The 25,798-nt window shown below is 48.2% G+C and overlaps 2 protein-coding genes across 7 annotated transcripts in view; one reads left to right on the top strand and one right to left on the bottom strand.

Annotated features, from left to right (window-relative positions):
* TP53INP2 (tumor protein p53 inducible nuclear protein 2) overlaps positions 1–19,757 on the top strand; it is a 37,100-nt gene extending 17,343 nt beyond the window's left edge. The window contains exons 2-5 of one of the 3 annotated variants that reach the window (XM_064521366.1): positions 559–923; positions 6,288–6,326; positions 6,498–6,630; positions 8,846–19,757. In XM_064521366.1, coding sequence (XP_064377436.1) covers positions 800–923; positions 6,288–6,326; positions 6,498–6,630; positions 8,846–9,098 — 549 coding nt within the window. In that variant the 5' untranslated portion in view covers positions 559–799 and the 3' untranslated portion in view covers positions 9,099–19,757. Of the gene's footprint in view, positions 1–558; positions 924–6,287; positions 6,631–8,845 lie in introns of all 3 variants that reach the window. The other 2 variants (XM_064521365.1, XM_026100109.2) reach the window with 2 other exon arrangements.
* Positions 19,758–23,029: 3,272 nt separating this feature from the next.
* Positions 23,030–25,798, bottom strand: part of NCOA6 (nuclear receptor coactivator 6) — a 48,008-nt gene continuing 45,239 nt past the window's right edge. For 2 of the 4 annotated variants that reach the window (XM_064521367.1, XM_064521368.1), the window contains exon 16: positions 23,030–24,920. In XM_064521367.1, coding sequence (XP_064377437.1) covers positions 24,826–24,920 — 95 coding nt within the window. In that variant the 3' untranslated portion in view covers positions 23,030–24,825. The remainder of the gene's footprint in view (positions 24,921–25,798) is intronic. The other 2 variants (XR_010391857.1, XM_064521369.1) reach the window with 2 other exon arrangements.

The following is a 25,798-nucleotide window of genomic DNA, read 5'->3' on the forward strand; positions in this document are numbered from 1 at the left end:
GGTTCCTGGCCAGTCCCTACCCTTTCTCAACACCAGCTCTTCATAACAACAGCAGTAGCAAAGATAACGTTTGACAGAAGAGCATGTTTCCCAAATGTCAGTGAGTGTCCCTTTCACTGTGTGCCAGGGCAGGACAGAGAAGACCAGTGGCTTTTCCAAGGTCAGCCAGAAAAGCTGCATCAAGGCTAGGACCAAAACCTGCCTTTCTCCCCCAAATCTGCTCTTCTCACATGTCCCACATGTGTTGGCTGGTACAAATCTGCGGCTTGTTTTGTTGTCTAACATTGCTGAGGAGCAACTGGGGCTGAGGGAAGAGGTGCTCTCAGGGCACAATGTGGGCTTGGTGCAGGAGGGGGGACCCAGCATGAAGCCCATCACAACTGTGCTCTCAGACACAATATATCATGCCCTCTGAAAAGTGAATGGCTGGAGCTACCGATGGCAGATATCAGTGCTGGTCATCTCGCTGTCCTCCCCTCCAGACCATCTGAGCCCCATGGGGTGCAGGAGGGTCAACCTTTCCAACAAGTCTGAATGAATTTCTCCTTTTTCTTACAGGCCTTTGCACTGAAGCCAAGTGAAGAACCTCATAATTGCACTATACATCATTTAACTCAGCTAAGATTTTGCTAGCTGTGAAGCATCTCCTGCCACTGGAAAGGACTCCTCCACCAAGACAGAGACACTAAGCTCCATTGTCCTTTCTGGCCCCTGCCTGTGGCGCCTGCCTCCACGCTTTGAGGCCAGCACTCAGCAGTAGCTTCATTCTTCTTTCCTCTCATCAGACCATTCCCCAACCATGTTCCAGCGTTTTACCAGCCTCTTCTTCAGTGACAGCAACACACCAGAGGGCCTGGAGGAGCCCAAACCCTTTGTCTCTGAGGAGGAGGAGGAGGATGGATGGCTCATAATTGATCTTGCAGGTGAGAAAAGCAGGGGGGTTGGTTTCATACAACCTGTGATGTGTCTTGTTTCTCCAGAGCTGGCCAAATCCCTTCAGATGACATCAGACCTTGTCAGCAACCTCCAGCTGAGCTTCCATGACATGTGGTTAGCTCTGCCCTTCATCCCTCCTTCCCTGGTTCCCCCTCACCTTGGCCTGTACTCACAGCTCCCAGCCTGGGCCAGGCACAAAGATCTCTGTTGTCATTGCAAAAGACCCCAAGCTGACCCCTCTTCCTTTCTTTGCCCTCCCAGCAGCAATTCCTGATTGTCAGCCAGCTTGGGAGAAAATGAGTAACAGCAGCCACTTCCTGGGCCATGGATGCTGGCTGTCTGCCTGGGAGCCTTCAGGCACTGCCACCCGGCTCCCCCAGGGACAGGAGTATCCCTCCTCGCTCCTGTTTTATCTCCAAGCAGGCCTGGGGGGAAAGGTGTTCATAGAAAGGCCACCAAACTTCAGATGAACAGAATGTGTCCCACTGACCCAGCTCTTAACAGGACACCCTGGACAGGACAGGGAGGGAGAAGGTCTAATGAGATCCAGCAGGAGAGGACAGGCCTGATTTTGCACCTTTGGAGGCAGCGGCCAAGCGGTGCTTGGCACCAGGATGGGACCTTCACCCAGGAGCACCAGCCCTTGCCTTTGCAGGAGTCAGTGACACCCTTTCATTAGCAGTTTTCGAATAGCTGAGAAAAGTGTTCCTCTCAGAGCGTGCGGCTGGGATAAAATGCCAGATAGCTCTCTTCATGTGGCTGTAATCAAAGACAACCCAGCTTCAAGCAGGCACAAATTCTTTAGCACTTAGAGGAGCCTGTTTGTGGATTATGGACCAGATCCAAGGATCTGCCCCGAAGAGCAGTTCGCAGTTCCCAGAGCTTACTCCTGTCCATTTAACCAGCAAGAATCAGAGATCGGGGAGTTCACCCACTATTTTCCGGTTTGTTCCTGCCTGCTGGGTGCTTGGTGGAGTGGGGAGATGCCAGCCCACACGGGCTGCTTGCCTGTGTGCTGGGTCAGAATGGCATGACTGTGGCTAAGCAAGGCTGTGGCGTGGGCAGTGGGAGCTGCCGGCACACCTCCACGTAGGAGCTGCCGGCTGCCTGGCTAAAGGCCAACCTCCGTTGGCAGCCGTGGGTTGGTGCCGTGCCTGGTGCGGTTGGCTGCATGGCCGTGTGCCCCTGCCCTCCCTGGAGCTGGGCTCTTTGGTTGTGCAAGTCGCAGAAGATGCTTTTAGGGATGAGTCATGCCCTGTTAACTATCTCCAGAGCATTTTGATTGCAGCATGCCCTGCCGGGGTCTGCCCTGGCAGTCCTGCTTGGGGAGCAGCACTTTGCCAGGCTCAGCCCTGGAGGAGCTGGGCTCAGTCTCTCCGCTGTGATACCCTGGCTGCAGCCAGTGCTTCCAGCTCCCCAGTCCAGAGCCTGCCAAGCAAGGGGGAAGGAAGGCTGGGCATTCACCTTATGGCCTGCCGAAATACAAACAAACCTGGAGTCCGTTCACCAGGAAGAAATCCTGCTCCTCGGGCCCTGACAGTGAGCCAGGGAGGCTCGCACGCGGGAGGGCAGCGGCAGGTGATGCTGCAGTGGGCAGAGGCGCACAGGCTGTGTGCAGGACCCACATAGGTGTGTCTGCAGTGCTTTGCGTCAGCGACGGCCTCCCGGCCGTCCTGGCGGAGGGTACACTGCTCCAGGGCCACCCTGACCTGTAGCAATCTAGCAAGCTCTGCTCCAAGCTTGGATCATTTGGGGCCATCTAGGAGAGCAAGTCTAGAATCTGAAAGCTCTTTTGAAAGGCTTTTTCTTCACAAATCATTTCCAGTGCCCTTGCCAAGAGCTCTCAGACAGTTTGTTTGGAGCTATGTCATTGTGTGTAGAGAAACCCTTGCCCTCTGGAGCTACCTGTTCTCAGGAACAGCTGAGACCATCCAGAGCCCCATTTGACCCCAGACGGAGAGGTCAAATTCCTTGTGTGGAAAAGGGCTTCTTAATCTCCGTTAAGACAGTTTGTGCCTTTGCCTATTGTAAGGTTGATGACTCAGCCATGTGCAATGATAATTTTATGACCTTTTGCTTGCAAATTAAGCAGTGAACTTACTTACACAAACAAGACTGTGTGCGCTGCAGCCCCAGCCCTTGGATTTCTGCTTCTCAGCATCCCTTGTTGTTTTTTACAGACTCTCATTAGTCACAGTGCCCCAACCCAGGAGACTGCTAACAGGTTTAGGAGGAGGACTTAGTCCTCCCTGTTACAGGGAGGGAGCTGTGCTGTCCTCTGCCAGCCCTCTGAGCAGATTCTCACTGTCTGTCCTACATGTGCTGAGCAGGGCTCATTCTCAGGATGTGAGTGTTCATTAGTTTTTTTCCCCATGCACTGAGCTGGACAGGGCAACGGAGCACAGACAAGCCTGGAATGGGGAGACAAGGACAGGGAAGCCCCCCACGTCTGCCCGGAGAACTGTGGAGCCGAGATGGAGGCAGGAGAGTGGCCTGGGCAGCAGGTGGCTGTGGAGTATTCCCTGTCCTCTGGGCTCTGGTGACTGTCCCTCTTGGGTGGAGGGGGGTCAAAGCAGTGCCATGAGAGCGAGCTGCTTGCAAGGAGGTCCCTGGAGCAATGTGCATGCAGCTGCTATGTGTCAGGGCCAGCTGGCCTCTGGTCCTGCCGCTGGCAAGGTCTGCAGCGTGTCCAAAGCATACTAAAAGGAACCGTAAGTTTTCCCAAACAGAGAAATGCTGGGCTAGGCCCTGAATCCCCTGGGTCAGAGACATGCGGCCGGCTCTGTGGGGATCTTGGGCTGACTTTGTTCCAAAAGACTCCAGTTTTTCTTGGTGGCTTTTTTTAATCAGTTAGCCAGGCTCTTGGTGCAGGGCCAGCTTTCAGCAGTGTGTCTCCATGGGGCCTGTTACCCCCACTGCTAATCCCCACCGGCACCACTACTGCATTTTCCCTTAGCATTCCCCCGCCAGTGAGGGATCGATTTATTTCAGCCCTTCTCCTGAGCCTGGAGTTATGCAAAGCACTTCAAAAGCTAAGCCTCTTGGCTCCAGCCCCCATCCTTCAAGTTAAAGCCACAATGGCAGGAAAGCGTAGCCCAGACTAGCTCACTCCCAGCAGTGAAGCAGCCTAGCAAGCCTCCGAAGAAGTTCAACATCAGCCAGGTCTTTGACCCACATGTTGCAAAGTGCACCTGAATTAACCAGATCTCTTGGGAGCATTTCAAATGTCCCCTCTCACTCCATTGCTGCCTGTCTGGCTCCACTCAGCACCCAGGAACCCCTTGGAAGAGGTGGGCCAGAATGAAGTGAAGCTAGTCCAGTTTGTCCTGGACAAAGGGAAGAAGAGTGCAGGTCTCAAGCTGGGAAAGCACAACTTGGCATGGCCAGGCAGGACTAGCATCACAACTTCTGGGGCCAGAAAGGAGCATTTCTCTACGCATTTCTCTATTTCTCTCTACCTAGAGATAAGACTCCTTGCTACAAGTCACCCAGGAATTTGGGAATCCTGAAACATTCCTTGTGACATTAAAAAGCGCCATTGCGAGGGATCTGGACAGATAGACATGCATGGCTGGGACAGAGGCTCAGCCAAGCTAGTTCCTCACCCCTCCTTCTCCCTGCACCCACAGCCCCATGTGCTGTGGGAGCACTGCTGAACCTAAGGGACAGGGAAAACACTCAAACCCAGACCCCTGTCTGTCTGTCTCCAAGCTGACAAATAATCTCCAGCCTGGCATGTCAACAACTATTAATAGCCTGATATCCACTGACCTGAAGAAAGACATTCTCCTGTTCGCAAGGCTAATTGTGGCCTGCCCTAAGCCGCAGGCTGGGGCCTCGTCTGCAGGATGAGCTGGTGACATCCACGTCGTGATGAATGTCTGCCCCTTGCTTCATGTGTCCATATTTCTTCCTGCCTGTTTGGGCACTGCAAGAACACATTAATCTCTGATTTCTTTTGCACCCTCACCCAGCAAGAGGGTCACACATGTTCATAGAAGTACTCCACCAAATCCACCCCAACAAGAGCGGGGTCCCTCTAACTGCCCCCTGCCAAGAAGCCTGAAACACACTGCTGAACCTGGGAACGCGTCTCGGTTCCCTGCTGCATCCACCACTAAGAGCAGACTCCCTCCCTATAGCACAGCCAGTAACTTCTGACACGGGAGTCTTAGAAAAGCGCCAGTGCAACTGACTTGCCAAGCAGAGGTGAGGGCAAGGAAAATAAAGGCTGGAGTTTCAAAGTGATGCATGCGGTTAGTTCGTATAGCTCACCAGCTGAAAAATCTGCCTCCTACAGACTGAAGTCAAAGTCATGGTGAAAACTTTGGGTGAATGATTCATGCACTGAGAAAAAGGTTTCTTCCAGGAAAAAAAGCATGCACTTTTTTTTTCCTTGTCTCAGTGATTGGTTTCAACATTTGCAAGAATGAAGTGTATTTGCAAGCAAAGATTCACTTAGTAATTCAGCTATTGTTCTTTTTGAAAGGCAGGGTTCAAATCAAGTAACTTTACAGAAAAAAGCAATGCTTCTTCCTAGCTGAATTTCTTCCTTCATTTCATGGAGAAAAAAATTGCTTCAGTAAGCCCTGGTGATTTCCTCCAATATTTGGTTAAACCACTCAACCAAAAATATTTGCATGCTTCTTTTGCTTGCCATTTCAGCAAAACAGGGCATTCTGCTCTTTCTGCCTATTTGAGTCCCCCTCAGTCCCATAGCGTCGCCGGAGCCAAGGCCTGCTGAGAAACTGGTCTAGCAACCTTCAGCGCGAAGGGTCCCAGCCCATCTTGGAGGGCCCAGCCGACCCTCCGTGCCACCCGCAGGGCACTGTCTGTGTGAGCAAGGGCCCCGTCTGGCCTCGTGCCCAGCACGGCAGCGGTGCTTCGGGGAGCTCGGAGCAGCCGCCCCTCCAGCCGTGGGCACCGTTCCCACCATCGCTGCTGGTGGACGAAGAAGGAAGGCGTCACCGGAACGTGGGCGCCTCCGGCCTCCCCACGCAGACGTCGCCACAGTCCTTGGAGGTCCTCCACCCGCCCGAGCTCGGCTGACCCTCGCGGTGGCCTTGCTGTGCTGTGGTGGTGGTTTTATTTTGCACGGTGGTTTATTCCGCAGTGAGAGTTCCTGTATATTATACTATATACATTTATAATAATATTGATGCTATTGGGGTGTCTTTTGTACTAATAATGCCCCCTTTTTCTCCCCCCTCCCCCTCTCCCTCCCCACTGTATATCGTATGTGTGTGTGTCTTTGCTCCGTGCTCCTCCCTGCCCTCCTCTGCATGGCTTCCAACTCCCGGGCTGCTCTCGGCCGTCCCACCCGCCCGGCGGCGGCTCCTGTCCCTCATTAGGTAGTTATGCCTCAACCTCTGGCGAGGAGCAGAGGGTAGGTGAGAGAGCTCCCGTTTGCACGCCCCGGCGCTGCCCGGGGTCCCCCCCGCCTACCACTTCTTCGTCCCGCTCGCTCCGTGACTGTGTCGGCAGGCCCGCGCCCTCCCAGCCCGACCCCTGCTTGATGGACGAGAGTTGGTTTGTCACCCCTCCCCCCTGTTTTACTGCAGAAGGCCCCGGCCTCGACAGCATGGAGAGCAACCCCATGGAGGATCTCCTCATCGAGCACCCTAGCATGTCCGTCTATGTCACCAGCAACAGCCTCGTGGTGGACAGGGAGAGCCCCGAGGAGATGAGCGAAGGGTGAGTTTGTGTTCGCGGGTAGGGCCGAGAGCAGCACCCGCGTCGTCTGGGAGCCCGCGGGGACGGCCCGGGGTGGGTGTCCTTGGCTGGGCTTTGCGGGCCGGACGGGCTGGGGCTGCTGGTAGCCCTCGCAGAGCTGCTGAGGGCAGAGATGTGAGGGACCGAGCGCCCAAGCCATCAGCGCCAGGGCAGCCTGTCCCCCTGCCGCCCGGCAGCCCGTGGGGCAGACCAGAGCTGCTGGGCACAGCATGGCCTGCCTGCGCCTGCCCGCCGATGCCTCGGAAAACCCGGGCCCAGGCCTCCCTTCCTCGGGGACCGGTGCCCGCACCAGCAGCCTGGCCCCCGCGCGCCTGGCAGGGCCCCAGGAGGGAGAGCCTCGGCGCGCTGCACGAGGGCTGGCGCGCTGCAAGGATGGCAACCCCTGGCTGTCGAAACACGTCCCTAAACCAACCTCAGCGTGCACCAGGACTGTGTTAAGAAGCTCATGCGTATGGGCCAGGCCTGCCGAAATCCTCTCTCTCTGTGCTTCTTGCTGAGCCGCACTGGGAGAGATTGGGGCGGCAGCCCCCGCAGCCCCCCTGCGCTGAGCGACCAGCCTGTTTCCTGGCTAAAATAGTAGCTCCTGGCAAGCACCCATCAGCTGAGGGTGCAGGATGTCACATCCCACTGGTGGGCCCTGAGGAAGATGTGGGTCTGCCAGCCTGGGTTTAAGCACAGGGCTTTGCACGGGCAGGGCGCAAGGAAAGAAAACCAAATGCTCAACAGAGCAAGATGACCCTTGGGCATGCTGGGCACCCCCCTGATTGCAGAGGTGCTGCAGGCACTGCTGCCCTCCCCACTTCTCCCTCCTGCGCTCTGCTGGGCAGCTGTAGAGGTGTCCCACTCTTGGAAGGGTCAGTCTCACAACCCCTGGGTGACTGGATGTCATTCTCTTGCCTTTACCCACCAAGTGAGACTTGCCCACTCCTACTCCCTTCTTCAGGAGCTGGAAGGGATGGAGACCCTCCATCCTCCTCCCCTGAGAACCCACCCTCTTTGCAGCTCAGAGGGGCTCAGCCTCCTCTCCCTGTGGGTGCCCTCCGCTGCTGGTGCCCCATGCCACCCAGGAAAGCCCTGACGGTGCCCACCTCCCTGCTCTGCGTGCATCGCTCAGCCTTACCTCTGCAGTTAGATCCCTGGTACCACCCTGACATGCTCCAGGGCCCTGCTGGCCCCTCAGTCCTCAGCCCTGCAGCCACATCGCTGTACGAGCCCTTCACCAGGAGGGACAAAGCATCTCCACCATGTTGCAGCTTGGTTACCTACCCAGCCCCACTCAGGACAGAATATGGGGGCAAATCTGCTTCAAGCTAAAGGACACTGCCTAATGCTTTCCTGATTTTCCAGTTGCTAAGTCTTCCTGAGGGCCACAATCTGATCTCAAGGACATAAGAGGAACCTCAGTGCCGGAGGGTGAAAAAGGGGACCTGAAGGGAGCTAGAAAAATGCAAGCGAGCAAAATCATTTATAAGCAGGATGGAAATGAGAAGCCCGTGAACTCTGCTTGGCTTCCCTCCGCTGATCTCAAGGAAGTTGGTGGCAGCACAACCACCACGGGTCTATGGGGATGGTCCCATTTCTTTTTAGCAACTGGATTTACTGCAGGTTTCTGTAGAGCCATGCTGTGCTGGGTGCCTTCACGCCATTAACATAGAGCTTGCTACAGACTGAGCTCTGCAGTGGCTGAAAGTCCTTTGTAAGCCGTGCTCCTAATCTGGGGACTGTGTGCAAGCAAAAGGCATAAATAATACTCTCATAAGTGGGTGTGATCAGAGTATGGAAAAGAGGAAGGAACCAGCTTAGCATCTTTCTAGGTTTGGCCTTGCATGTGTGCTCAACAGGCAAGTGCTGTCTGCTAAAGGGATGTCAGCTTGGCTACGGTCACCATTTTAAAGAATTAAGCTGACAGGCTGGTCTTGGCATTGGAGAGTTTTCCCATGGACCTTGCATTAGGTGAGGTCCATTCTGGGGGCACAGGGTGACGTGTGAGCACCTCAGCCAAGCCTGGTGTCATGGGGCGGACGGGAGTAGGACCTCTCCGCCTCCGCTCAGCAGCCCCTGGAGACACCGCTCTCCTTCTTGCTGGAGGCTGGGTGTGGGGGAGAGTGCGACCAAGCCGCTGTGCAGCACCTGTGGCCGGGCAGCAGCAGCCACTAACGGGCCTGTCTCTCCGCAGGGAGGTGCCGGAGCCGCGGCTGGAGCGCCACGCGCCGCACCACAGCACGTCTCTCACGGTGAAGGCAGCCATCCTCGAGAAGGTCAGCCAGGCCCGGCGGGTGCAGCGGGCCAAGCAGCTGGCAGAGAGACACCGGCTCAGCCAGAAGGCCCTGCAGCGGCAGAACCGTGCCCGGGAGCGCCCCTCGCGTAGGATCAAGCAGCAAGGCGGGAGCTTCGTCCACCAACCATGCCAGCGCCACTGCAACTACTAACCTCCGTCGGGAAGCCTGCTCCACCGGGGCATTATCCGTTCAGCTCTCAGCTTCACCTCCTCTCTCATAACACTTTCTCCAGCGGAGGGAGGCTTCCGCCTTCCTCTGACATAAACCCCTCCCCAGGGAGAGCTGCTTCTCTGCTCTCCCCACTAGCAACACTAGTTACGCCAGCCAACCCTTGCCAGGCTGCAGTTTCACCCAACCCCCTCTTACACCCATGTACTTGACCCCTCGCTCGTTACCTTCCTCCCCTCCCTCGTCTGCTGCTCCCTGCTCCCTTCCCTCCCCAAATGCAGACTGAGCTGGACCCGTGAAGAAGTCACCAGTGCAGTGTGGCCTCATGAGGCTGTAGGTCTGCTTTCAAATGTCAGGAGTTACTCAAGCCCAGTTAAATTTCATGAAATAACATGGGTGTAAACAGTTATCCCCAAGGAAACGAGGCTTCCTTGGTCACGTTACCCATCAGAGCACACCTCTCTCCCTTTTGCCCCCCATCTTGCATGCGTTCTTCCGTCTACCCTTCCAGTGATGCCAGTATTTAAATGGGAAATTGGTATTCCCGGTGAAATCTCCCATTTCCAAAACTCAGGACCAGGGCTATTCTGAGTTTATGGAAAAGCCTGTCTTTTGTGTACTAAGGAGCCTGTGACATCAGTGCCTTTTTTTATGACATCATGCTCTTCTCCACATAAACAGACTGTGATGTCACAAACGGAGATACCAAGCTGAAGTGAAAAGAGGAACAAAACAACAAGATTTGGTATTCTTAGGAAAAATGTAATCAGTGACACTAAATAAGAATATTTCTTCCCCTCCCTGCCTCCCCTCCTCTCTCCGTCCCTCCTGGTGTCTCTCCAAAGCAGAGAGGAACCCTGACCCTCTCTGAGAGGCGCCGCGTGGTAGCTGGGCTTGGGTGTCACCCCCAAGCCTCACGCCGAGGACACTGCTGCTCCGCGCAGCGGCACCCCGCTTGCCGGGAGCGAGCCACGGCAGCTGGACACTGCTCTGACCTACATCCCAGGCCCAGTGTCGAGACGAGGCAGTTCAGGCTGCGGCAGCTGCAGGTCGCTGCAGCCTTGCAGGAGATCCAGCCCACGTGATGCTACATTGCCTCTAACCCCTCTCAGCCTTTAAAAAAGGAGAAACAAAGTACCAAGTCCAGGCTGTTCTTTGGGAGTTTCTGGGTTGCTGTAGGGAGTCTCACTGCCCTTGCTCTGCCTGCTCCAAACTAGTCGTGACTCTTAGGCAGCTCATTGCCCCTGGGGAGGCAACCAGGACCTCCCAGTAGGGTTTGAATAAACCAGCATTGCCCATGGCAGGAAAATTCTGGTTCAGACAAAAATAAAACCAGCAACCCTCATCTTCCCCTTTCCTTCCCAAATTTCTTCCTTACAATTTTAGCTTGACAATACAAAACCGCCACTATACTTCCCAAAAGAGCTTGTCCCAGGCAGAGGGCTGATGGAAGTATTTGCGGGAGGGTCATCCAAGTGATTGAAAATACCACAGATGATCTTCAGAGCCAAGGTTTTGCTACTGATCAAGAAAGCACACAGGAAGAACGGTTCGGCATCTTTCTAGCCTGCTGACATCTTGAGAAAGGCTCTGCCCACATGGCTTGGGTGCCCTCCTGAAGCCAGTGCCCTGCGGAAATCCAGGCAGGTCTTGGTGTTTTGTATTTTTAAAGACAACCTTAAAAAAAAAAAAAAATCTCAGGAAACAAGACACTAACCCAGCTCTAAGAACATGCCAGCACCTTGCAGGAGCAGTTCAACCAGCCATTCCTCGCTGTGAAGACAGAGAAGCAAGCTCAAGCGGAAAGGGAGGCCAATCTATCTGAGAGGCAGATGTCCAGTGCAAGTACATCAGTTGGACAGCAACAACCCCAGATGAGCATTGATCCCACCGAGCTGCTGGTTGTACGTGTTTGAGCAAGCCTTGTCCTTTCTGTGCTCCCCACTCCTGGAGCGACTCAGTTGCCCAAGCCGTCTATATATGTATATATATATATACACATATATATGTATGTATGTATGTATATATGTATATATGTATACAAACATATACTTGAAAGAAGCACCATTTAAGCCGAGGAACACTGGCCCTCCAACGTTCAGGGCCTGCTGTCCATAGCAAGGCCTTCTGGGGTGAAGAGCAGTGCCCACCTCCACGGAAGGAAGTGACGGTTCCTCGATAACCCTCATGGTCCTGGGAGATTCTCCCTCTTGCTGCTATCACTGCCGGACAGCTGCCCTGCATTAATCCCTGGAAGGAAAGTGGAGAAGGAGACTTGCACAGCTTCTCTGAGGTGGTTAAGTATGTTGAAACTGGGGGTGAAGGGATGTGAGACAAGAGAGGAAGTGAGGGAGATGTGATGTGAAAGAGAGATCAGAGGAAAGAGGCCAAACTAAGGTAAAAGATGGGAATGGGAGCAGCTGAGAAGTGCCAGTCCCAGGAGAAGAGCTGTAGACCATATTCCTGCCTCCCTGGCAGGAGAAGATGAGGTTGTCCTACAGCTGTGGCAACCCTGCTGTCCAGTGCAGCTGGGTTCAGGCAAGAGGTCCAGTGTGGTGAGAATGTCTATAGGAAACCCAGGGGTTTGGCACTGCTGTTGGACTAGAGCCATAAAGTGAACTCCCTTTCTATCCCACTAAAAATTGCATACTTTGACAAGAAGGGCCAAATTCAGTCCTGGGGTAATGCTGCTTTTTAATGCAAATCCCTCCCCTCCCCATGATGGACTTGTCCTTGACTCATTCTACCTTTAAAAGGACACTGTCAAGACTGACAAGGAAAAACCTGTTCCAACAACAGCCAAGATCAATAAACAGCAGAAATTTGCTAAAATCTCTTGGCTCCACTCCTGTGCTTTACTGGTTTTGCACCCCGTGCCTGGGGTAAGGATCCCAATCTGTTCATCGCGTCCTGCTCATGGTCAGCATCACAGATAGTTGCACGGTGCTGCTGAGTTTGGATTTCCACCACCTGAGACAATAAATACCCAGCCTCCCCAAATCATGATTTCACTGATGTTTCTTCCATTCAACATTGTTAAATCCTTTAGTGTTGCTTTGTGAACTGTTTTCAAGTGATTGTGTTAAGTCCAACCTCAGACTGCTGAAAATCTTTTTTAATGAGAGAAAAAGAAAACCTCTTACCAGCCTCCAGGATCTGTGACTGAGAAGCCTGGATAGCATGGAGAATGGTTGATATTGTTTGTCTGCAGAGTTTTTCTGTAGCTCTGATGACACAGTATTTCCAAAAGCACAGAGAGTGAAAACTATTTCAAATATCTATTTTAAGCCACGCTTTGGAGCCTTTCAGTTCTTCCAGGCCAGTTTCTTTTAAAAGTCCTACGGGAATATGCACAGAGACCTGGAGCCCTCATAACACAAGTGACCCGAAAGTTCTCGTGTGATGTGGAAATGCATCCTGCACTGCCCTGCTACATAGCAGCGGTGCATGACAGAGAGCAAAACACGGTGCTGGCTGCTGTGCTAGCGGAAAGAATGTGTTGGTAGCTATGGCTGCTGGCAAGTCCAAGAACGAGGCACAGGCCCCGATTCATATTTTATGTCTGACACATCCTCACATACCTGCAAAGAAGGCCCAGTCCAGGTCTACCTTCTGTAGCTTGGTCCCGTTTCTAATAGAAACCGGATTTCAAAACCTGTTTTCTATTTTCAACAGAACGCAGATCAATCTTCATAGGCAGGAAATGAGCTGTTTGTTCCTGTGCTTTTTCATCCTTTCTGGTAAATACAAAGGTACTGGAGCTTGTTTTCACAGATGATAGTTTATCAGCAGAGTGAGAAAGAGAGAGGCCTTGCAAAGTCCTCAGTGATCTCCCCCCTCTCGTTTGCCATCATCACTTCTTGTCTCCAGGAGCTGGAGTGGAGAATGGAGGGGTGAAATCACGTTTCCTCACTGCTGAAAATAACACCAAATTGGAGACAAAGATGTGCTATTCCGTTTGCAACTTATTCTCCACTAGACACTGATGACTCCTTGACTGGAGGGGAAAGTTTACATCCTTTTACATCCCTGGCTTCACATTAAATGCCTTTTTTTTCTAAAGCGATCCCTAGTATGAGCTGGGCACGTTGCATTTTTATGAACATTGACTAAGTGCTTGTGAAGACAGGAATGGGATATTCTTGAGCACACAAGTGTTTCCTAGAAGAGGTTCAAGCAGCAAAGCAGGGCTGGGGCTGAAGTCTGAGTGCTGTCTTCCTCGGTCGTCGCTCTTTCCCACCGCCTCTGGTTGATGAGCTCTGCTGCCACCCGGCTGCTTCCTGCCCAGCCAACAGCTTTAGAGGAATATTTTTCTTGCTAGCCCAGATGTACGTCAAGAAGTGGACAATCCTGGCAATTTTCTGCCTTCCAGCTGTCTTTTACCTCTTGCTATTGCAAATTGTGGCATCTGAGGTGTCACAAGTTCCTCGATGGCCCCCCTCCTGCGAGCTCCCAAAGCCCTGGGGCTGAACGCGACTCCTTGCGTCCTGCCCCCCCCCCCCCCCCCCCCAGCTTCGAGGTGAAAACGGGCTGGGGACAGCAAGGCTTCTGGGAATGCCGACCGCCTGGGTGCAAACCGTTCATGTCTCACAAACCTGTGCTTCCCGTGTCTGCTAATCTTCTTGCAAACGTCACCCCAGTAAGAAAGCCCTCTTCAAAACCGTCCTCTGCTTTCCTTCTTATCCCTCTTGAACCAGGTGGAATTGAAATTCTTGGCAAACCTGAAGAGCTTGACGGTGCCGGGTGAGTCCCCCAAGCACTGCTGGAGCAGCAGCCCTGCTTGGGACGGCTGCCGACCGCCAGGACGTCAGCGCCCATCATCCATTTCAAATGGCTAATGCTGTTATTATGGCCTATTTTTAGGAAGCGAATGCAAAATGTTTTATTTTCCTTTCTTCTTTCTGTGCCAGTCTGAGACATCTTTCACCACGCTACTCCCAGCCAACACAGGAAACAAAGCAGAACTATTATCACACTTTATGTCAAGAATATGTTTATAAAGGGTTAATAAATTATTAATAATGTTTTAATTAAGAGGTTAATCCAGAGCTGTCGAATCCCACAGGTCGGTGGAGCGCTCTTACCATGGTATGTAGGCTCCTATGGTACCCCCTCGTTATTGTTTGCAAACTTGCTCACGTGTTAACATCTATTAATCACTTATTAACCCTGTACAAAGTGAATATTAATGCACCTATTATAAAGTGTGACCAACACTTCTCATGCTGTGGCAGAGATGTGTTTGAACTGTGCTTTGCAGAAGACTTGCAACGCTCCTGTCCTCTATAATAATGATCACTAGAAGAACAGGTCTGATACCAAATCTCTTGCCCCAGTGTTGTAAGATCAAGATTTACACTGAGGTTATATGAGTCTCCTTGTATCTTAAAACAAATGAAAGGTGCTTAAAACTGAGAACTTTTGTGTGTGTGCACGTGTAAATATTTTAAAACACAGTGTGGATGTTCAGTGGGTTGTTCTGAGGTGTGGGTTTTTGTTTTTTAGTTTTTTGCATTTGGTATTTTCAATTTGTGATTAGCTGTGTGATGCTCCCAGTGGGAAGTTTAAGCAAGCACGGCACTGGCTGGCAAGGAGGGTCTTGTGCTGATGTCCTGCTTAAATGGGTAGATTGAGTTTTTGAGGTTTTTTTTTTCTTTAATTGTGTAGGGGGGAACTACAGCATGGACTCAGGGATAAACAAATATGCTGGGGTCTTTAAAAGTGCGTATTTCCAAATTCCTCCGTTCGGATGTAGGTTTTGTTTCTGTCTGTGAGGCTGTTTGGTTACTAATCTGCATGGTCCTGAAGGAATCTTAGCACTGTCGGGATGTTTCCATTAACGTTGTCAGGAAGCCTCTCTCAGCATGCCGCGGGTGACAGGCTCTGCTGGCTGCTGCTTGTTGGAAGAGAAATAGGCTTTAACTGGCACTGACATCTCCACCACCGAGTGAAAGGGAGCCACGGCCACTTCCTTGTGCTGAAACCGCCCACGAATGGCATCCCCACTTACGTAGGGCCCGAAAAGTCACATTGCAATTGCTAGAATGTAGCCGATCCCTCCTTAGGCCTGGTTTTGTTGTAAATAACTAGGTACAGGTTTTAAGCAATATGTCTGAAAAGACATAAGAGCCCGGGAGGACGGTGGGAGGAAATCCAAGCAAAGCTGTTTCCTCTGTAAGCCGCAGCTGGCCTGGCTCCCACCAGGTCCCTGGGATCAGAGGGCAGCCAGGCTGGGGGAAGCAGTTGGAGCAATCACAGAGAGAATTGCTAGTGCAGGGGACAGGCCAATTTGTTATCTGTTTTTTTTTTTTTTTTTTTCCCACTCTGCAGGGAATTTTTGTATTTCTTGCAAGAAAAGCATTAAAAAAAAAAAAGAATTCCCTAGTGGAGAGACCTGGGCAAACCTTTGTTCAGAAAAAAAAAATGTCAGCTTTGCCTCTGCAGCTTGACTGTGCCGCAGGCGTGGTTGGCAGGGGCTTTAAACCGGAGCTGCTTCGCTGAGAGCCCTTGTGCTGCCACCGGGATTTGGGAGCTGGCGCTCGCCCAGATGTCAGCTTCCCAGCCCCACCCTGATAAGCTGGGGAGTATTTTGGGGAAGACTGTGCAAAGTGAATGGGCAGAGCAGGGCAGGAATGGGAGCAGGCAGCGGGGGGATGAGCCCCATGGGACTTCCCCTGCACCCACCCCGCTGAGCCGACCCACATCATGGGGCAATACTTTCCACCCTCTGAGAGTGTCGTGGTTTAGGGAATCTTCAAAGCAATGCGCAGGAGATTTGCATCTCAGTTGCCTTCTTTCACTATGGGGCAGGGCAACCTGGCGCAATACCAGCGCTATGGATCACTGCTTCTAAACTAGCTCTTGAACCCCTTGAAGTGAACAGCAAGGCTCCCATGACTGTCAGAAGGAGCTTGGGAGAGGCAGCCCTCCTGGAGAAGTGCCACTCTTGGATATTAAAGCCAGATTGCACCAGGACGCACTGAAACCCACGTGTTCCTCCTAGGAACGTGTGCAACGCACCTCCTAGGGCAGCTCCCTGGAATGGCTCTGCTTCGCACACTGTGCAAACGCAGCCTAACAGCCACTGCAGTCATGGCCCTTTAATACACAGGGCACCTCACTAGCAATGCACAGGAGCCACCAAACATCATTTTACTGAATTTTGGCTTTCAGTTGCAGTTAAAGATCATGAGGGTGGGCCGATGGGAGGTGGGAGCAGAAGGCAGGGGCACTCCACCAGAACGGACCTGCTCATCCAATACTCTGAAACTTGCACCCATGAATATACTTTCTAAAAGCATTTGCTCTGTTGTAAAAGCTCAGTCTGGAAGGAAAACAATTCTTTCCACGGGAGTCAGCTTTTCTTTTTTTTATGGTAAATGCAAATACATAGCTCATCCCAAAGATCACCTCCATGGGAATCTTCATGGTTTCCCTAGGCATATTTCTAATGAATAGATAACTTTGCATTTACATCTTAGCAATATTTTTGTCTCTTCCATTCAGCCTCACTGGGGAGAAAAATCCACTAGATATTCAGTCATACCAGTCAGAATAAAGAAACAAAGTGAAAGTACTCCTTCGAGATTTTATAATTCAAGCAGACGTTTTTTTGAAATTGCTCCCATGTAGGATAAATAGCTCCAGTCCACTGCATATAGTGGAAATTACATCTGAGCTGAATTTATTTAAAAGCAAGCAAACAAACAAATGCCCAAATGTTAAATTATTTAATAACTAGAAAACATTTCCGTAGTAAAATGTGATAGGAGAACTCAAGTTAAGGAAGTTCAAGAAAAATGGTTCTCAACATTTTCACGTTGGGTCACAACAGAAGAGAGCTCTAGGGCCACCTTTTCCCACCGCACTGTGAAAAGGGAGCAACTGAAATCCCTGAGACTCTTTAAAAAAGAGTGGCTGGTGCAAACACTTCTTGATAAGCCACGTTCACACTAGATAGGGGATTGTCAACAGCCTAGAAAATACTATTTCATCATTGTTTCCACAGATGCCATGGATTCGCTTTCAGTTGGGCTTGTGACTTTTCCTACCTGCCATCAGAAATGGCTGCTGGCAGAGGGAAGGCGGTGACAACAGCCCAACAACATTTCCCCAGACCTCCTCTCTTCAGATTCCCTGTGCCGGTTCTTCTCTCCCCTCGCAATTATTTCTAGTGACCTCCTTGTCATTGCTTCTCACAGTGATTTGAGCTCCCCGTCCAAGTTCGAAGTCAGGCCCACGTACCAGTCGCTCTGCAAGGCCCAGGGGAGCCTCTCCATCCTGGGAGACTTGTGCTGCCAGACAAACTGGGGACACACAGGGCCTTAAGCGAGGCTGATTGCATTGAGACTTGTCTTCCTCTGAAAGCGACGTTAAATCAGTGTGGACAAGGGAAAGCTTTCCACCTCCGTCCATTTCTCTCTGATCTGTTCAGTGCAATGTCCAAGTTAGGAGTAATTTCCCAGTGTCCTCAAGGGCTCAGTCCTTACCCCATTGGCATGAACAGAACTTCACTCAGGGGGAATAGGGTCACGGATGGACAAAACAGGAGGAGAGACCCTACGTGTCTGGCAAGTCTCTTTTTTGGTGAGAGGCTTGCAAACCCTCAAAACCGTAGGAGAGGCTGTCTTCTGCCTCTGCTCTCCTCCAGGAGCCCATCAAAGGAGGGAGCACTCGTCACCTGCTTGCTCCTCCTCCACAGGCTGACATGGCTCTCGACAATCAGAAAAACAGGGTCAACTTTTACAAGAGGCCTTGTGTTCCATGAAGTTAATCAGCATATGAGCAACTAGTCTTTCTTTCATTAACTAAGCTTCCTTCCTTAGAAAGATGAGGATGAAAAAGATGAGCAGCCCTATTTAAAATCAAGGATGTCTCTTAATGTGTAGTCCTTTTTTTTTTTTTTTTTTTTTTTTTTTTTAACAGGGAGGTGACATACAGAGTGTACACCCACCTAAACTCACTTACTCAGAGCTCGCATCTACTAGATTACACCAGTAGATGTTGCTTTTCCAGCCCCGTATCCACAGCTAGCAAAGTGCTCTGTTAGAAGGAATCTGCTGCACACCTTGTGCCAGCCACCACCATGCAACCTTGTAACAGGAAAATACACTGAAGTGAAGCTTTGGCTCTGTCACAGCGAGCAGCAAAACTCTCGCTAGCTTCATCTGCGTTAGTATTTCATCATCTCTGCAGAGGGGTGGAAGAGTTTATTCCTTGCAAATGGGAGGCGGGGAACAAACACAGTAAGTTCCAGCGTGTAACTTAAAAATGGGTTGCACAACATAGGGGAGCCCAAAGTTTCTCTGCCGTTCTACACTCCTCTTGCTTCCAATAGTCTGAGAAGCTGGTAGCAGCTATGCCCAGTCTCATCGAAGGTTTTATCTTCAGCTCTGGCTCATCACAGTTGTTTCTGGAACTCTAGGGATGAGGCAGCAGCTTAAGGTGTATCCGTAATTAGTAATAGTCTTTTCTATTGTATCATAAATGTAACCGTACTGTAGCAATTGAGCGTTGCAATATTTTATTTGTATATATCAACCCTACACCTAGGTATTCTGCTTGTAAAGCTCATCTATATGCATCATACATCTCCATGCCATATTGACTGTATATGTGCCTTTCACCCTTTTTCATGGCTTGTCATCTTTTTTAAAATGACTGCAGAACTTGAATAAATCAGTGAACTACAGTTAAAAGTCCTATGCAAGACGTGACTGGGAATTAAATCATCAACATTTCTGCATTTTTATGTTGTTTTAAAAGTAGATGCTGGGATTTTCAGAGAACCCAGCAGAATTAATTCCCTAAAAAGCTGACCACTTTGGTTGCTAAATCTCTTAGACAGCTTCGAAAAGCTCAGCCTAAAACCTGATTCCTCACCAGTTTGTGCATGAAGACTATTAGTGACATAACTACCACCAGCACTTCGCCAAAACAGACTGTGTTCAATATCCATTTTGTTTTTTGTTTTTTTCTTTCAAATTGTAGTCAAAAGAGAAAGTGCTATTTGGGCTGAAAGGGTTGCCTTAAACCTTCTTTCAAATGCATTTGAGAACATTATTTTCTGTTTTTACCAGCTGTTCCCTACCCTCACCACACCACTGCTCTGAAGAAGAGCAAATACTGAGAGCATATGCAGCTGATCTGTTTAGGGTACGTACCCCGTAGAGGAACTGGGAGCACAAACAAACAAGCAGATTAACACACAGTAGTTCTCCATCAGCCGTGTTCTGCCCAAGGGTGATTAGACTCTATTGTATGTCTTACAATAGTGGGACAACTTCGAAAACCGGATTTTGAGAAGACAAAAAAGGCCCCACATTTTCTACATCACCAATGCTGTAGAACTGAAATGTAGGTCGAACTTTACAAAGTCTGTCCTTTCTGTGTGCTACGTGTTAAAGCAATGTAAGGAAGGTTAGTAGAGAAAGGATGCCTACTTGTCATAGGACATCATTTAAACATCTGCCATGTGTCGAGAGACTGAAGGACACAACTGCCTGGAATATGTTATGTAGTGTGCCTGTGTGTATGTAACATGGTTTTGGTTGTTAGATTGTAATGCTGTCTTTTGACTGAAAAAAAAATCTAATATAAAGGAAAAACACAAGAAATAAAAAAAGATATATTTAAAGCCTATTTTATGAGTATTTCTCTGAAGCCTGCAAGTAAACCTATTTACGAATTGTTTCCAAGGTGCAAAAAGCTTTGGTTTTTTTTCCTTTTTCCTTTTTTTTTTTTTTAATTAAGCTTATAAAAGTCAATGCCATAACTTTCAGAGACAAGTTAATAAAATTGCCTTTGGAGGAAAGCATGTACAGGAGAGGGGGTTGTACAAGCTGTCATTTCAGACCCCCCCCCCCCCCCCCCCGGCCACTAACAAGCCCTAAAATTGGTAGAAGAATGAAAGGGCTAAGGCAGATTCTGGTTCCCAGGAAAAACTGAGGCCCACATCGGCTGGTTCTGCAGGGCTCTAACATCTTCCAGTTTAAGTGCCCAACTGTGTCTACAGCATCAAATGTATCTCCAAACGCACAAAGTATGACACATTTATACCATCATCCTTAAAACTGACAGGCACAGAGATTTCTAAGATAATCATCTTAGAGAGCTTGGGATCATCTTACAAGGACTTGGAGCATCTGACAGATGAGAGGCTGAGAGAGCTGGGATCGTTCAGCCTAGAGAAGGGCAGGCTCAGGGGGATCTCATCCATGCGTATAATGGTGGGAGTGGGGGAGTAAAGAAGACTCTTCTCAGCCCAGTGACAGGATGAATGGCAATGGGCACAAACTGAAACACAAGAGATGCCACATAAACATAAGAAAAACCATTTTTACTGCAAGGGGCAGGGGTGAACATGAGAGCGTGTTGCCTAGATTGGTCATGGAGTCTCTATCCTTGGAGAGACTCAAAACCTTGACTGGACATGGTCCTGGACAACCTGCTCTAGGTGCCCCATGTGAGCAGGGGGTTGGATGACATGCCTCCAGCAGTGCCATCCAGCCTCAGTGATTCTGTGACCAGCTACTCCAGCAGAATGAAGCAGAGGGATGCTCTAGGTATTACACACTGACTTGGCATCCGAGATTCCCCAGCTCTTGCGAAAGGCTCTTCAAGGAATTGTTAGGTTAGATGTCAAGAATGAAAAATTAGATAAAAGAGGACTTGGACAAACCTTCTCATGGGAAAACCAGACAGCATACTAGACAGTTGGCACTGGGAGACAAATCACAGAATAATTCAAGTTGGAAGAGACTTCAGGAGGTCTTTAGTCCAACCTCCTGCTCAAAACAGGGTGAATGCTGAATTCTGGGTGTGCAGGACTTTGTCAAATTAAGTCTTGAGAATCTCTAAAGAAAGAGATCCCACAACCTCCATCCCAATGCCCAATTATTCCTAGGGAGGGGCCCAACTCAGGCCACAATATTCCAGACATGGTCTTAACAGCTGCTAAGAAAAGGGGAATGATTGCTTCCCTTGATCCACTGGCTACACTTCTGTTAACCCAGCCCAGCACCCTAGCCTTCCTGGCTGCTAAGGCACACCATTAACTTGGGTTTAGCCTGCTCTCCACCAGGACCCCAGCGACTTTTCTGCAGAGCTACTCCCCAGCCAGTCATTGCCAAGCCTGTACCAGGGGTCTGGGTACCTCTCTACAAGGGATTCTTCCTTCTCAAGTGCAGGAATTTGCATTTGTCCTTGTTTAATTTCATGTGGTTCCTGTCAGCCCATTCCTTTAGCCTCTTTATGCCCCTATAAGGTGACCCTGCCCTGGAGCACAATGACTGCTTCCCCCAGTTTGGTGTCTTCTGCAAGCCTGATGAGAGCGCATCCCATCTCTGCCTTAAGGTCATTGATAAAAATACCAAAGATATTAGAAGAAACCTTTTCATCTTAAGCCCAGAACTGGCCAGGCATAACTGCAGTATGAAGGAGCTACTTTACAGCAGGATATAACTTTCTCCTTATGCAGCATGATGCAAAAAACCCTACATTTTTATTCATTTCCCTATCTGTGGAACACCTGTGAAGATGAGCCTTCAGTCTGTGGACTTTGTCCAGTTCCTCATTTATAAAAAACTCTCAACTGGCTGGACTGGAAATGCCAGCAGTGAGGCCAAGCACAGAATAATGTGGAAGCAGGTTATGCTTGAACCTCATCCCTTAAATTTGGGGCATGTTCAGTGGATAGGACAAGGAAGAGCAGCACGGCAACACAGCCCCTCAACTCCTCTGAAGTCAGCTAGAGTCCTGCTACACTTAGCATAACCCTGCCCTGGCAATTTAACATGGGTTGACACGTAACATAAAAGCAATTTTGTAAACTGGCTAACTAAAGATGGAGTTGGGGGTGTGTGTTCTAAGAAAGACAGTGTGGAGGCTGGAAGTTGTAAAAAAGATACCTTTCAGAAACTCAAACTGCTTCCTACTAACTGTATTTATGTGCATGTGTGCATGTAAGCATGCAGGCATAAATATCTGTGTATCTCCACACTATAGCAGCAAATACTTTTTGTGGAAACCACTTTCATACTAAACCCCATGAAATATGAGAACTGTGACTGTGTAGGGGAGGAGAGAGGGTTTGGAGAACATAGCATCGCTGGGTTTGGGCCTAGGAAAAGGGCACGGTTCCCATACAGAAGTCTGACTTTTTGGTGCCAGACAGCATCCAAACTCTCACTGAGGAACTGGAGAAGTTAGCCTCCCTCAGTGTCTATTACATGGTGCATAAATAGATAATTTCTGTCCTTTTAAGAGGCATCACCTGACAATTTATATTTAACCAGCTTTTATACATACATATATATGTAAATGTTTATGTGCATGCAAAATATGTATTTGTTCATTCTTAAAAAAAAAGGAAAAGTATCTATCTGTGCACAAAGCAACAAGCGATCTAGGGAGACTTGCTTCTCAATTTCTCACCGTCAGAGCTTCCTGGAACTAGAAGGCTGACCTACTTTCTGCGGTAGTACATACAAACAAGTCACCACTGATGGCAGTATAGTTATTCAAATACATACACTTTAGGCTACCACATCTCAGAAAGTCTTCAAGCCATTTCATACAGCATTTTTGCTGTATGCCATGTTCTGCCGAATGCAGGGTCCCTGTTTCTAGCGGCATAGACACACACTTTTCTGTTTTATTTGTGGGGAGAGCTGTGTTCTGGGTATCCCCAATACGTATTCATTGCACGTATCCTGAGGGCTGGAGGGTGACCTTTGAATATTTTTCTTGCTTTGCAAGAACAGCTGCATTAGTTAATTCATTTGTGGTTAAACAAATTCCTTTCTAAAGCTCCATATAAGGAGCTTGTAGGCCTAGAGCTCTAAATAATCCATCCGACCTTCCTGTTTGGAATGATGCTGTTGTTGCTGCTAATAATAATAATATGACCCAAATTATAGGACAACAACATTTATTTAGAGCATTAGGGATTCCACATTATACAAACCCTTAAATTTATTTTTGTTTCACTGGTCCATTTCTACAACAAATACATCAGATCTACTATATAATAAAATTATTTACATTTCCAAACAAGATTGGGTTTGTTTATAACCCTCTTACTGCTATTCACATACAGTACTTAAACAACAGCACAATACATTATTTTAATACCTAAAAATGACAACCCTGTATTCTAATTTGTTTATGAAAAGTGGAAACATAAATTTACAATTGTCTTCCCCTCCCCTCCCATTTCTTAAAAACACATTAACCTAATGTGCTAACACTGGACTTCACTTTGTAAATCCAGAGGGTTTTTACAGGAACCCAGTTTTTATATCTATTTATCTGTTTTTTAGAAAAAATCATTTATTGGGAACAGTATAATATTAAAATGACTTACTGTACAGAATTTTATTTAAAAAAGAAAAATCACAGCTCAAAATTGCTATTGGTAAATTCACACTCATTTACAAGTTTCATGTTTCCATGCAGTAATTTACTTGGATTTTCTTCTTTTTGACTGCATTGCACTGGCACTCGTTTCTGAAATTAAGAGAAGAAAAAAAGCATGGATACTAAGTTGGTAAGCCATTCATGAGAGGTGCACAGATTGCTCTTTTATTTTTCTAAAATCTCAGCGTGAAAACTTAAGACCATGAGTTCCATAGAACAGGGATTGACTTTGCACAACACTTAACACAAATGGACCCTTCATCCTGATTACAGCCATTAGCAGCAGTACAACAATGCAAAATTCCCACTAACTTCTGTTACAAACACATGGACAGAATTTCAGTGTTATGAAGTTAACATTTATGAAGTCCTAATACCATGGCCTTAGAAACAGAAGTCATGTATTTTTACCATACTTTATCTTTACTTCCCCACATGCCACAACTTGCTCAGCCGTAACACAAAAATAAGCCTCCATGAAACATTAAGTACAGCTTTGGAAATAAACTGCATAAATTGGATCCAAGCACAGTACTTGGAGATGATGTTATAGGAAATCTTAGAAAGATATTTTGGAGTCTGCCACACAAGTTAAGAGTCTATTTCTTTGAGTCCTTGGAAAGTCAGGTCATTTGGAAAACAAGTCTCTTCAGTGTACATTATGACTCACAGAAAAACAGCTTATGCAGGAAGATACATAATATTATAGCACTTCAGCAGAACAACCAGAAGCACTTACAGAAGCTACAGTGAAACCAGATGACATTTTCAGTGCACTTACCAAGGCACTAAGTTTCCATTTTAGAACAAAAAGAAAGAGAACTGAGTAAGGACTAAGCATATTTGCATCTTTAGATTTCTAAAAAATACAATTTTAAATGTTGGCAATGCATCTTTGGCTCTTTACAATATTTTCTGAAAGCTATTAGAGCTGTGTGTGTTTTAGAATCAAAAGGGAACAATTTTGCAAGACTTTTAAAACTAGAAAAGCAATAGTGCCTATTAAATGTTATATTAAAAATGCTTCAAAATTTAACAAATCCAAAGCTACAGTAAATGCTGGAACAGCCCTTGCTGGAAAGGTACTCAAAGAAGTGAAAATACCAATACAGTACCAGTTTTCAGAAGTAAAACATCTTAACAGGTATGACTTAACAGTCAGAGGAGTTCATCTTTCAAGCAATAATGCTACTTTTAAATACTATGGTCACCAGCAATATTAGCTGTAGTATTACCTGCTGCTGCTAAAGTCTCTGTTTGACAGAATAAATGGGCAAATGTTCAGCATCATTCAGTAGCTGTTCCAGTCACTCAATTCTGAAGCCACCATTACCTTGTGAACATTACCAGTATTCTCACATCTGCTTCTACCCCAAACCTGCAAAACTGAAGTGTTCAATGGACGATTAGGGCTGACTTTCATTTCATCCTCTTCCTTATAATTATCCTTCTGCTTTTTCCTTCCTCATACTCCATCATACTTAGGCAGGGCAATTTATACACAAACTGGTCAAAATTTACCTTTCTCTCCCTGCTATATCTAAGTTCTTCAGAAGTGCCATTTCTTGTATTGCCATTAGTCAGCCTGTATTTTCTCCCAACTCTGCACTCTCTTTAACATTGAGTATTAATTTTCTAAGGACACAGATAATGTACCTGTATATGCAACCACAGACATCGAGGTGAAGGCCAGGAGAATACGAAACAAATATGCTTTCTTAAGCTATCATAACTAATAAAAAAGTAGAACAGAGTAGGCACAAGTGGCAAACCTCTTTACACTTCATCAGCTACACAGCTGATCATTCACACTGTGCTCTTGCACAAAAGAGTCTTGTTTTGCTCAGTTTGTCTATGACTTTGAAGTAGACAGTTGCTTACACGGAGATGAGATAATCAAAGCCCAGGGTACTACATGGTATGCTGGACCTATGTTTTCAAGCAAGACCCTTGGATACTGTGGCAGTTTCAGATACATGTTTTAAAAACAATGATTTTTACTTACAGAGGTAAATGAATAACACACTCAGTACAAAAAAAATCTAAATTAGTTCTAGTATTATTTAACGTATTTTAATGTTCCCACATTTTCAGGTTTTGACATGCCACTGGTTGTCATCTTTAGGTTTACTCATTACAATACGTGGGGCTAGTCACACTTTTCAGACCCTTTGTTTCAGGTTGCTTCAAACTCGAGAAGATATTACTGAATCAATTTTACATTTTGTTCACATTTTCAAACTTTTCTTCACAATCATGAAAGA

The sequence above is a fragment of the Dromaius novaehollandiae genome, chromosome 16, assembly GCF_036370855.1.
Source record: "Dromaius novaehollandiae isolate bDroNov1 chromosome 16, bDroNov1.hap1, whole genome shotgun sequence".
Lineage (NCBI taxonomy): Eukaryota > Metazoa > Chordata > Aves > Casuariiformes > Dromaiidae > Dromaius > Dromaius novaehollandiae.